This window comes from Onychostruthus taczanowskii, unplaced genomic scaffold (assembly GCF_017590055.1).
Source record: "Onychostruthus taczanowskii isolate IOZ18803 unplaced genomic scaffold, ASM1759005v1 scaffold39, whole genome shotgun sequence".
Classification (NCBI taxonomy): Eukaryota; Metazoa; Chordata; class Aves; order Passeriformes; family Passeridae; genus Onychostruthus; species Onychostruthus taczanowskii.
The window spans coordinates 4,480,106-4,492,623 of record NW_024501348.1 but is presented as its reverse complement, the minus strand read 5'-3'; the positions used below and the strand labels follow the sequence as shown (position 1 = coordinate 4,492,623).

Here is a 12,518-nt window from a genome sequence, read left to right as displayed (position 1 = left end):
GCAATTGTTTCAGCGTGATTTATCATAAGCATCTGTTTATATTAAAGCTTCATGGAATTCTCAGAACTTCTACATTTTTTTTTTCAACATGAAAAGGTCTCAATGATTCTATGTACAACATACATAATGTAACCGAATTTATCAGCTCAAGTAATGGGGAACTAACAGAGAAACAGCATTTCCTATGTAACTATCCTTTCAAGGGATAGTTCTGCAAAGCACTGATTGCAAAAGCAATTTGTCAAAAACAGCTTGTGTAATGGGAGGGTGGTCTCCAGCCTTCTTTCAAGTCAGCAGGGAATGTTTTTCATGTTCATCTTGCATATTCAGAGGCAAAGATGATGAGCTGTTGTGGAGTCGTCCTGCAGCTGCTGCTCTCTTGTGCCTGATGAGCTCTGATTCACAGCAATTGCTTTTTGAGCCTTGCTGGTTCTTCACGTGTCTCTTCAGATAACATTTTATGGAGTATTTGAACATCAGATAACTCAGTTCACTTAGATTTAATACAATGCACAGGCATGAAGTTGCCACCAGAAAATAGAGGAAAATCATCTTCTCTGTGGGTTTGGAAATATAACAATCTACAGTACTGGGACATGGTTTTATGTCACATTTCACAAGACGTGGTATTTTGAATCCATTGTACAATTTATAGAACAGAACAAGAAAAAATATTTCAAGTCCTGTTTTTAAAATGAGGCTGATTAGGTAAGTGCACAGCAATCCACCATCTATCTTTCCTGGATTTTTGTAAAGTTTCTGGTTGTGGTGTTTCTCTCTGTTCTCTCTGTAAGCAACATGAAAGACAACCAAGAGTGAAGGGGTGGAGACCATGATTAATTGCAAAGCCCAAAATCTGATGTGAGAGACAGGGAAAAAATGGTCAAAGCAGACATTTTCACAACCAGGCTGCTTGATATTGCACTCAAATTCATCATGTTCGTGTTTCCAGATGTTTTCTGCGGCAGCAACGTAAACCAGTAAGCGGAACAGGAACACAACAGCTACCCAAATTCTTCCAATTCCTGTTGAGTGTTTATTCACTCCACTCAGCAGATCACGTAGGAACGCCCAGCTCATTTTTCTCATCAAGGAAAGATGGAAATGCTATATCAAAGAAACACAAGATCAGAGAGATGCATCCTCTTGGGTGAAGACAAATGGGACATTCATTGAACATGAAATATAACCAGTAACTGAAACAATTTAAAATTATTAAGCATTTAGAAGTAATTTCATATTATTAAGCATTTACATAAGAACAGCAAACTGTTCTTATTTCTGATAATTTAATAATTCTGGTACATTCTGATGCTATTGAACAAAATTTATTTGCTGTTTAAATACATTTTGTCAATTAGGCTGAAGTCTAATCATTGTGTTAAGCTGTCCTCTGTAAGAAATGTGCCTGTTCTCCCTGAGGGTCTCCTGACTGTCAGGTAGGGCTTTCTCTGCAAGTTCAGGCTGACACTACCACTGAATTACACTCAGCTTAGCCCTGTCAGTTATGCAAATACTACACACAGTCAAGTCAGATTTCACTTTCAAATTTATGCATAGGAACCAAGTGTCCCATACTAAGTTGACTACAAAAATGCAAATTGATTGCTTTTTGTCTGTGGGTAAACTTGTGCAATATTTTAAATATTTTCCTGCTTCATTGGATTTTATTTACTGTAATTCTTATCATTAGTCCAAAATACGTGTGCATTTTTTTTTTGTGTGTGTGTGTGTGTGTGTGTTACAAGTTCTTATCTGCACAAGTCTTTCCTGTCCTAACTCTAGAACACTTCTTTTGGAAGAGCTGCCTAAGGAGCCACTGGCAGGGAGACTCATCAGTGTCAGAAGAAGACCTGAAGTACCCACCAAGAATATGGTGCTCACCTTTGCACCTGGCCCCATCTCCTCAAAGGGAGTCCACCCTTGCAGCTGGACTCCCCATCCCAGTCCCAATCTGACTGGATCCTTGGGGGTATCAAGCTCCTTTTTTTGTAACAGCAAAAAGTGGAGGTATTCTCAGCACACAGAGTAGCTGGGAGACATGAGGTGAGGAGAGAAATCAGAAGTTTCCATGTGTTATGTCATTTAATGTCCTCATCCCATCTTCTGCTTCTGCAAATTCTGCCTAGCAGGAGAGAAAATGTGCCCCTCTGTGGCTGCAGTGGCACACACAAATCCCACTGACCTGCTGTAGCTGCAGGGACTGCTGATGGAATGAACAAGTTCATCTGCGGGCAAATTTGAGTAGTAATCAGGCCACGGCATCACAAAGCTTAATGGAAAAGGTATTGAGGCATTGGAATGGGCTGCCCAGGGAGGTGGTGGGGTCACCATCCCTTCAAGGTGTTCTAGAAACAACTGGACGAGGCATTTAGTGCCATGGTCTAGTGGATGAGGTGGGCATTGGTCAAAGGTTGGACACAGTCTTGGAGGTCCTTTTTGACTTAAATGATTCTGTGATTCTGTAGGGCTCAACACAGATGGAAAGCTCAGTGCTTGTTTTGCTGTCCCTCAGCTCTACAGCCCTTCATGACCTCTGCCTATGGTCAGGTTCTGCTGGGAAGCAAGGTTATTTGGATATTCCTGCATTGCTACCACTAGAGCTGGGCACTGGCTTGAGGAGCTGAGGGACAGCTGCAGAAATTAATATATTCCTTATTTATACTGCCAAGAATGGTTACCAAGCTGCTCCTTTATGCTGCAGATAAAAAAGATAACAGGGAAATACCAGCTTATATCCTTTCAGACATACGCTCCTATGCTTTTAAATATGTTTGGCAGAGTGGTTACTTTTTCATTAAAGGGCTATTCCTGTCTTCCACAAACAGAGTTCAAGCAGAAGTTTAAATCAAACTTTTGAAGACATGAGCTTCAAGTTTTAATGCTTTCTAAATAAGCAACACACAGTCACAGCAGTCTCAAAGGAGCTGAACAGCAGGCATGAACACACCACTATGTAATAAATCACAGGCAAGGAAACAAAGGATTCACTGGGAAATGTTACCACATGCGTGTGCATCTTGTGGATGATCTGTCCTGTGGAAATTTGAAGGAAAACCTCAAGAGGCCTCTTCTAAGTCTAAGATGTGCACAAGGACCACTGGAGGGAATTCTGAATTTTGTTATTCCATGGAAAAACAATTGTGGCTGCAAGGGGGCTTTTGCTGATGGCCACTATAAGTGCACCATCCCTTTCTAATGCAAAAAGCCTGATTTCACCTATCAATGCATGGCTGGAGTTACACCAGTTCTGAGCCTCCCGCTGAACAGAAATTAAAGAGATGCTGGATCACCAGCAAGGCACAAAAATTAGTGGGAACCAACACTGGTAGAAATCAGGACATGGTTATACCTAAATATAGATTGAGACATTTACCTTGAGGTCTCTTTTTCCCAAAGCTGAGCTGCTACTTCCTTAACTGAGCAGCAAGAGGGATTAGAAAAGATCAACTTTACACTTTCTTTGCCAATCCCACATTGAGAAGAATATAAGAACAATATAAAGGAGAATAAGAAGTCCTGACTTATTCTTATTTTCCTGAAGAAAATAGGGATCAAGAATTTTACTAAAGCCAACAGATCCTAAGCAAGGGGCAAATCCAGCCAGACAGAAGATTGGATGGATGAAATTCCTGCAAAGCTAATTTGAAAGAGAGCAACACATTCTGTTACCAGAACAGAATCATCAGGGATTCCACAGAACTGAAAGTGGTTCCTGGTCTGTCTGCTCTGTTGAAGAGAAACTAAAATTTATTGAAAGACTGCAGGGCAGGTCTTGTGGCCCACAGTGCTTCTGTAGCCAGAGGTCTGCAGGGTTATATTTTTTCCAGTTGCAGCCTTAACTTGATAATGAGAAGTGGCTGTAGAAAACAACCTTCAGCTTCAAACCTAAAGGGCCACAGAGCCTCTTTTGTAGTATTGTTTGTAACTAGCACAGCTCCCCTGTTCAAAGGAGCTGCAAATGTGCTTTGAAAAGGTTATGTTTGCTTTATGACCACTGTTGCTATAGATGTAGATGTTAACTGATGCTTTTGCATCCTTTGAAAATACAATTAATTCACTGAAGCATTGCAAAGAACACATGGAATGGGAAAAAAAAGAAAATGGACTTCAAAGACACGGAGTTACTCAACAGGTAAACAAGAGAAAATTGATTTATGGGACAGCACAGGCACAAGACTGATAAGGGGTCAAGTTAGCTCAGTTAGAGAAGATACATTAAGTGGGCTGTATGAAATTCAGAGCAAGGTGAGGATTCAGACAACGAAAAAAGAAAAATCATCTAGTGAGCACATAGCTGGGCAGTAGGAAAAATATGGCAGTGGTATTTTGTAACACTTAATGAAGTGGCAGTACACATAGCAGCAGATGCTGAGTAGTGTTGGGGCATGATGCTTTAGCAAAATTGTATTCTGGCTAATGTAAGGACAAGAGAGGAAAAGCGTGATCCAAATCCTTGCACCCAAGGAGAGATTTATTAGGTTCATTTTGTGCAGAAAGAAACAAAGGGAGTCAAGAAGGGAAGCTAGCTAAAGAAATTGAGTAGATTGTGGGAAATGTAGATGACATCAATTTGTGTTGGGGTAATGTCCAATGCAGAAAATGAAATTACTCAAAGTTTTTAAAAAGTTACAAAAGCATTAAAGGGGGATCTCCTTGGCACTGTGAACATAAAGACCACAAAATAGACTTGGCCTCTACTGGAAATTAGCAAGGAGGCATTAGAGAGAGTTAAACAGTAGAAGGTAGGTTATTTGCACCAAGTACTCAAGGAAACATTAAATGGAGCAAGAAGTGAAAAGCAGGGATTTGTGGTTAGACTTACTTCAACCCTCTGCTCAACACACACATGCACACCCCAGTTTGAAGCAAAGCTGAAGATTAGAAATACGTTGATTTGTTTTTCTCATTACTAGCTGAAGTGTGAGTGATAAGCACGTAAACAAGATCTGCCAGTGAAGAAATAGCAAATAAACTCTCCTCCTCATCACATACATCCTTTATTCCCTATATGGGATTTAAACACCCCCACCAACATACACATACACTTTGTACTGCTCATGAGAGGCACAAATGATCAGAAGAGGCTTCCCACCCCCTTTCCATCACATTTATCAGTGACTCGATTTTCCCTCTTGGGGTTGGGCACATGTCCTGGTGAGCAAACAGAGTAACCTGAATGCACCATTAACTTCTGAGTGTGCTGAATGTACTTTATTGAGTAAAGTGTTTGAATAATGCTATTGTTGTTGGATATATTCATCAAATATTAATTTCTGTCATTCACTGATGCCTACAGGAGGTTGGCTAATGTGCATTGAGTAATGCATCCATTGAAAAGCACAGTGCTCAGAGAATTACTTCACCTAGATTTCAATCAGCTCTGCTAATTTAATTACTTTAAAAGCAGAAAAGGTATTTTTGTGTGGAGGAAAATTGCAGGCAGAAGGCAGTGACAGGAAAGTAAGAAAATGCAAGAACTGAATAATTGGAGAGGAAGTGGGGAAGCATCCTAAGTGTTAGAGGCACAAAGGGCAGGCAAGTTGGAACTCAAAGAGCTGGCAAATTACAGGAAGAAGGCACAGTATTTTGGGAAATGGAGATGGAACAGTGAGAAACAAGAGAAAGAATACAAGCCTCTGAACAGTGGATCTATCAATTCTGTACAAGCAAGCTAAATTATCCTCACAGTTTGATGGATGGAAGAGCTCCTTTTTCTGACGTAAACATTGCTGGGGAGTATTTGCTGCACCCACAACTTATCTTTATTTATTTATTTATTTATCTTTTTTTTTTTTTTAATAACAGGAAGACAGAGAACTATAAATAGTGACAAAACATGATAAAGAAGAGAGCAGAAGTAGAAATTACAGAGGATATAGGACCATAAAAAAGCAGAGCTGGTAACAATCTTTAGAGTCCATTCTCTCCTTGATTTTTTACACATCAATCAAAACATCATCACAGCAATTTTTTTTTCTTTCCCCAAACACCAAAGATCCTCCCAGTGTTATGAGGAAAAGAAAAAACAAGTTCTGGCACAATGGTTTCCATAAACAACCAAACAAATAATGAAGCTTATCTTCAGGTGTTCATTTAGTAACTGCATTTTGCCCTTATCTTTTCTGTTTGTTGATATAAGGAGGCATTCATCCATTTTATGGTTGCTGAGTCTGTTTCATGGACTGCCTACTGCTTCCTTACTGACTACCAGAGGTGTGAGGTCCACAGGCTGAGAAACACTGATCTGCTTTGTTCTCTGGCCCTAAAAAGGCTTAGCTGTGCAGAAACTGTCTATTCTTAAGTTGATGGAAGCTCCACTAGCCCCCTCAGCATGCTGCTCTCATTACTCATTACTCGTTACTCATTACTCAGTGCTCTGCTAGATAAGAGGAGGGATCAGGAATCCTCCTGGGAACACCAAGGAACAGTATCACTTGATTCAAAGTCACATTACCAAGCTGCACATGCACCAGCTGTGCAAACTGCTGCACCTCTGCAATAGGAGCTGAAAAACTCTTGCTACAAGTCACTAACCTTGCAATGTCTTTGGTTCTTGTTCAATGGTGAGAGTGCCACAGTAATCTTCAGGTCCTTATGAGAGAGTCAGCAAGAGAAAACAGAAGGCATAAAAATTAACTTTGCCTTCTTCAGACAACTCACTTCTTTTTATAAAATAAGTAAAGCTATAAGATTAATGTAGTAGTGACACTTATTTTCAAGGCTCTTCAAAAACTAGCCAGGTAGAACCTGACAACCCATGAGCAAACACAGCCCTCCTGGGTCTGTGTCCTAGCCAAGCTGCTCACTACTGCCATGACCACTGCTAGTCATTCGTAATGCAGCAAAGCCCATGGTTCTAAGGCTGATGTGAGCCAAAATTTTCCCACCTATTTCATCCTTCAGGTGCTTCCAGAGGAAGGAGAGGTCCCCAAATGGCAGAGGTAAACCTACTGGCAAGAGCTTGCTCTTGTCATGCACAGAAAAAGAGTAGACACTGTAGATGCCTTAGAATGAAATTCATTGATATGAGCCCTTCATTAACATGTAGCGGGGAAAGGGCATCCTCTCCTACAAACACTGTCCATCTAGACAGAGAAAACATGTGCTGTCACGGGGCAGATGTGGTTTATCCAGCATCACTCAGCACATCAGAGGCAGAGCTAAGAAAAGAACCATGGTCTCTCATAGCCCAGTCCCTTGCTTTCACCTGCCTTAGCTTGCTGATTCCAACCTCTCATTGTTCCATGCCTATTATTAACTTTTAACTCCTTGGAGCAAGAAATAAGCTCTTCAGTCCACTGGGAGATAAACCTCTAACTACTGTGATATTAAAAGCAGAAATAAATAGGGCTTAAAATAGACGTGGTATGTAAAGACATTAGCCTAGATACTTATTTGTCAACGATCTACAGGAAGGAAAAGGAAACACTGGATGGAAAAGGGCTCAGCTGGTCATTTAGCACAATACTGGAGCTGGTTGATTTGGCTTTTACATCTGATTTTCACATGGGTTTCTGAAGTGGCTTGGGACAAAACTCCTTTTTTCCCCTCTGCTTCAGGATCTTAGTTGCCAAACACTCACTTTCCTGAAAATACAATTTCTAAACTATGGCAAAATCCCATCTTGTTTTGTATTTAGGGAAACCACAAACATCACTTAAAAAACCAGCAGCTGCTGAGTGTGATGCTTTGCCAGCTGCTAATTGCTGTGGTCTCTTCTCTGCAGCAACGAATGGGTTTTCAGAGGGCAGAAACAGTTCACTGTTTTCTTTGTTACTTGGTCAATGATGTATTTTTAAAAAAATAAGCTCAGAAGTAGCCAAAATTACTTAATTTTTAAAGCCATGATATTCCTATCTCACCTTCATGACTACAACTTCATTTCTCATCACCTGGGTGCTAAACAGATAACCCATTTCTACCACGCTCTCCTGGTGTAAACAAAAATCTTCCTCCACAGCAAATGATCTTCAACAGAAATAAATATTTGCTCAACTCAGGCTACTGTTACTATTGTCACACTTTAGTCAACTTGTAAAATAATAAAAAGAATTGACCAAGTCAAAAGATTTCCACTTGGATAATAAATTGTCACTGGCCACATCAGAGATTTTAACTGTAATATTATGAAGTACTGCAATAGTGCAACAGAAAGCAGATTATATCCATGGTTTATGTTGGCTGATGGGACACTTGCATGAGGCTACTATCAATCCTATTTAATATTAGAAAATCAACTTCTCATTCAGTGAAACTGTATTTTATAACAAGAAAATCTAACTTACCTGTGTCCCAGTGAATGATTACAGCTGGATCCCAGCTCTCTAGTGGAATTAACAATCAACAGCTCATTTCTGAGAAAGGGAGTTACTATTTTATGCCTGGAAAATGGGAACTGCTTATCTCCTAGGTAATACAAACTAAATGAGTGCAACCTGATCATCCCTGCTGGCACACAGCTCAAACCAGAACCATAAAGCGTCTTGTATCATCAGAAAGATATGAGGAAACTGGCATTTATTTGAAGTTGTAGGATTTATCTGCATCTTTTGAGTACTCATTGGCATCAGCTCAGATGCTGTACTCTGTGTTTTCACAGAAGCACAGCCTGAAGACGTGTGTTGTGAGCCTTAACTCACACCGTTTGCTCTTTGACATTTTACATCAGATTTGCATTTTGTGTTCTCCTGGGCAGGTCAGCTGTCCACAAAACACACATATTCTTTTAGGCACACATGACTCCCAACAATACACTACACAAATGTTCAGAAAAGCCTTTCTCTTAGGATTTTAACATACAGTGGTTTTCCCAAGCAAGTGAAGCCTGAGGGTTTTTTTATTGAAATGTATTTTGTTTACTGTACATGCTAATCAGTACCCACCTTGGCCTACACAGCTGAACCACTCCCCACCAGGAAGCCTACAACTACACTCTTAATACTAAGAAATGGAATAAGTGTTTATGCCCTGCCTCATGCATCTCACATCAGGGCTTTGGTGGCCAATTTTACCTGGGATGTGGCTGTTCTGCTGAGTAATATTACAAAATATGCAGAAAGACTGAACTCCTTGTCTCTTAAATGAGTTATTCACACTCTAATTTATTCATAGTATAATTTAATTAGCTCAAACTTACAGTGGCTTTTATCTGGGAATTATATGTGGATGTTTGGTAGTTTCACAGAGAGGAAACTATCACACAGACTTACACATGTGCCTGAACCTGCACCTTGGTACTGTCCCCAGAGAAGCTGATGCCTTCAGAGGGTGACTAAAGGTGTCAGAGCTTGGAGCTGGACTGCAGGTAATGCAAAGCTTCCCAGATATCTGCTGGCAGCTCATCACGGTGGAGAGCAGGAACTAGGAAGTTCCTGGAGTGTGTGGAAGGTAACTCCCTGACTCAGCTGGTAAGGGAGCTTGCCGGGGCAGTGCTCTGCTAGGCCTGCTGCTTGCTGACACAGAAGGGCTGGTGGGAGGTGTGGTGGTCGGTGGCCATCCTGGGCACAGAAACCACAAAATAATAATTTCTGGTCCTTGGTGAAGTAAGGAAGGGGGATCAGCAAAGCCTCTGCCTTGGACTTCCAGAGCATGGACTTGAGTCTGTTCAGCACACTGGTTCACAGAGTCCCTTGGGAAACAGCCCTTAAAAACAAAGGGATCCATGAAGGCTGGACATACTTTAAGGAGGAAATCTTAAACGTACAGGAGCAGGCCATTGCCATGTGCTGGAAGGTGAGCTGGTGTGGAAGAAAACCAGCCTGACTGAATAGGGAGCGTTTACTGAAACTCAGGGAAAAAAACAGTTTATGACATTTGGAAGAAGGGGCAGGAAACTCAGGAAGTGCACAAGGATGTCATTGGGTTATGAAGAGTGAAAATAAGAAAGGCAAAAGCTCAGCTAGAATTTGATTTGGCCACTGCTGTGAAAGATAATAAAAAGGGGTTTTATAAATACATTAGCAACATAAAAAGGGCCAAGGAAAATATCCATCTCTTATTGGCTGCAGAGGAAACACTGTAACCAAAGACGAGGAGAAGGCTGTAGTATCTGATGCCTTCTTTGCTTCAGTCATCAACAGAAAACCAGCGATCCTCAGGGCAACCAGCCCCCTGAGTTAGGAGTCAGGGACAGGGAGCAGAGTAGACCCCCTGCACTCCAAGAGGAAGTAGCTGGTGGACTGCTGAGCCATTTGGACCCTCACAAGTCTGTGGGACCAGATGGAATTCATCCGAGGGTAGCGAGGGAGCTGAAGAGCTTGCCAAGCCCCTCTCCATCATTTATCACGAGCCCTGGCTAACTAGGGAGGTCTCAGTAGGATGGAAGTTGGCCAGTGTGACTTATCTACAAGAAAGGTTGGAAGGGGGATCCAGGAAACTACAGGCCAGTCAGCTTGATCTCAGTGCTGGAGAAGGTTATGGAACCGAACATCTTGAGTGCCATCATGCAGCACGTACAGAAGAGCAAGGGGATTAGACCCAGCCAGCAGATGAGGGAAAGGCTGTGGATGTTGCCTACCCGACCTTCAGCAAAGCCTTTGAAACCATTTCCCAGGGCATTATCCTGGAAAAGCTGGCCGTCCATGGCTTGGACAGGCACACTCCTCTCCAGGTTTAAAACTGGCTGGGTGGCCAGGTCCAGAGAATGGTGGTGAATGGCACTGCATCCATTTGGCATCCAGTCACTAACAGTGTCCCACAGGGATCAGCCCTGTTCAACATCTTCATTAATGATTTGAACAAGGGGATGGAATGCACCCTCAGTAAGGCTGTAGATGACACTAAGTCGAGTGGGAGTGTTGATGCATTCTACTTGAGGGCAGGAAGGATCTGCAGAGGGATCTGGACAAGCTGGATCAATGGGCTGAAGCCAATTTTACAAGGTTCAAAAATCAACACTTCCTTCCCTGGAAGCATTAAAGAAATGACTGGACATAGCACTTAGTGCTACAGTTCAATTGGGATGGCAGTGTTCAGTGAAACATTGGGTTCACAGATCACAGAAACCAGAAGGGACAACAAGAATCATCAAGTCCAGCTCTTAAGTAAATGGCCCATACAGGGATTGAAGCCACAACTTCAATGTTATCAGCACCATGCTCTAACCAGCTCCTCTCAAGGTCAATGATCTGGAGGTCTTTTCTAAACTTAATGATTTTATTATTCTATGTGGTGGTATTTACATATTAAAAGAAAACTGTAAGGTGCAGAAAATCTGAAGAGTTCCAGAATACTGTGAGTCAGATTCCCTTACAACAGAGTTTGTTCTGTTGAAACGGTGAAATTTCTACCCTCTGTAGTCTTCTTAGGAGCTCTGTTCCCTGCCTGAGATTAGAAAAGGTGCCTACATTAGAAAGGATTTTAAGTTCCCACACCTTAAACTGGGAGTCCTGGTGTCAGAGGCAGAGGTTAGTCCTGGTCTGTGCCTCCACTTCCAACAGCCTTCCCAAATGCATCGCCCTGCTTACATTAGACTGAAAAATACACTTTATTATTTTTTCTCTTCTGGCAATGGACCAGGGAACAAAACTGGCATACTCCAAGGCTGAGCAATTATGACATTTCATGCGAAGAAGTCCAGAGCAATTACAAGTGAAAAGAAGTCTCCCTTTGCCCTTCCTTTTTGGAGATGCAGTCTTAGCTCAAATTTGTCTTTAAACCCCACTGTAAGGTATCGGCTGTACATTGTTGTAGTGAGAAAATTTAGTGCTACACATGTTTATCTGCTCTTCTTTTGTAGTAGAAATCACCTTTCTCTTTCTAGAGGGGATGCTTTGAGTTTTGATATTCTGTTCCCAGTCAGAACCAATTTACCCACTCAAAAATGAAAGTAGAACCAAACAAAGTGCCTCTTTCCTTCCATACTGAATTCAGTTGAAAAAGATTTATAAGCTTTATCAGTGTTTGAAGAATAACAATTGCTTTAATCTTTGCTGGAAAGCACGGCTGGGTGATTTGCTTTGTCTCACAGAGACACGGCTGGCTAACAAGTATTATAGAAGACATACAAATAATGTTATGAAACACAGAAGAGTCTTGGTTTTAAAATGTATATTGCCTTAAAACTGTTTGGGATTGTCAGTGGTAGGGTTTCAAACAGTACATGCTGCTGTCTGAAAACAGCTTGCTTTCAATGGGAACAACACAAAGGATCAAAAGCTGCTGAAAATCACCATAAGGACTTTTGAGACTGACACGAGCAGAGCAACAACCACAAAAAAACCCTCAATACCCTCAATGCCACCCCTGTCTAGCTGGTCTGTTTGTTTCTTATGCATTTATGTCCTTAATATGGCCATACTATTTCACATGCCTCAGTGCAACAATGATTACTCTCATCATTAGCTTTGAGCAAGGAGGGAAAAAGTACTTCTAATTACTAATTTTTGCTTTCCCTTCTCCCCAAGATTTGTTCAGCACAAAACAAAACAAAAAAAAGTCCCAGTTGTCAACTCCAATTAAATATTATGAAACTCATGGTGCCTAAAACATTTAAAAATAATTTTAAAAGGTGAATT

General features: G+C 41.3%; 1 protein-coding gene across 1 annotated transcript; it reads right to left on the bottom strand.

Moving 5' to 3' along the window:
* Positions 1-268: 268 nt before the first annotated feature.
* Positions 269-8,342, bottom strand: GJB7 (gap junction protein beta 7). The gene is made up of 2 exons (XM_041412271.1): positions 8,289-8,342; positions 269-1,107 (listed from the first exon to the last, which is right to left on the bottom strand). The coding sequence occupies exon 2, from the start codon at positions 1,087-1,089 to the stop codon at positions 286-288; it is 804 nt and encodes a 267-aa protein (XP_041268205.1). The 5' UTR covers positions 1,090-1,107; positions 8,289-8,342; the 3' UTR covers positions 269-285.
* Positions 8,343-12,518: the final 4,176 nt, after the last annotated feature.

Excerpts from the sequence above, each read along its gene's own strand:
- GJB7 (XM_041412271.1), bottom strand. The coding sequence starts at position 1,089 with ATGAGAAAAATGAGCTGGGCGTTCCTACGTGATCTGCTGAGTGGAGTG.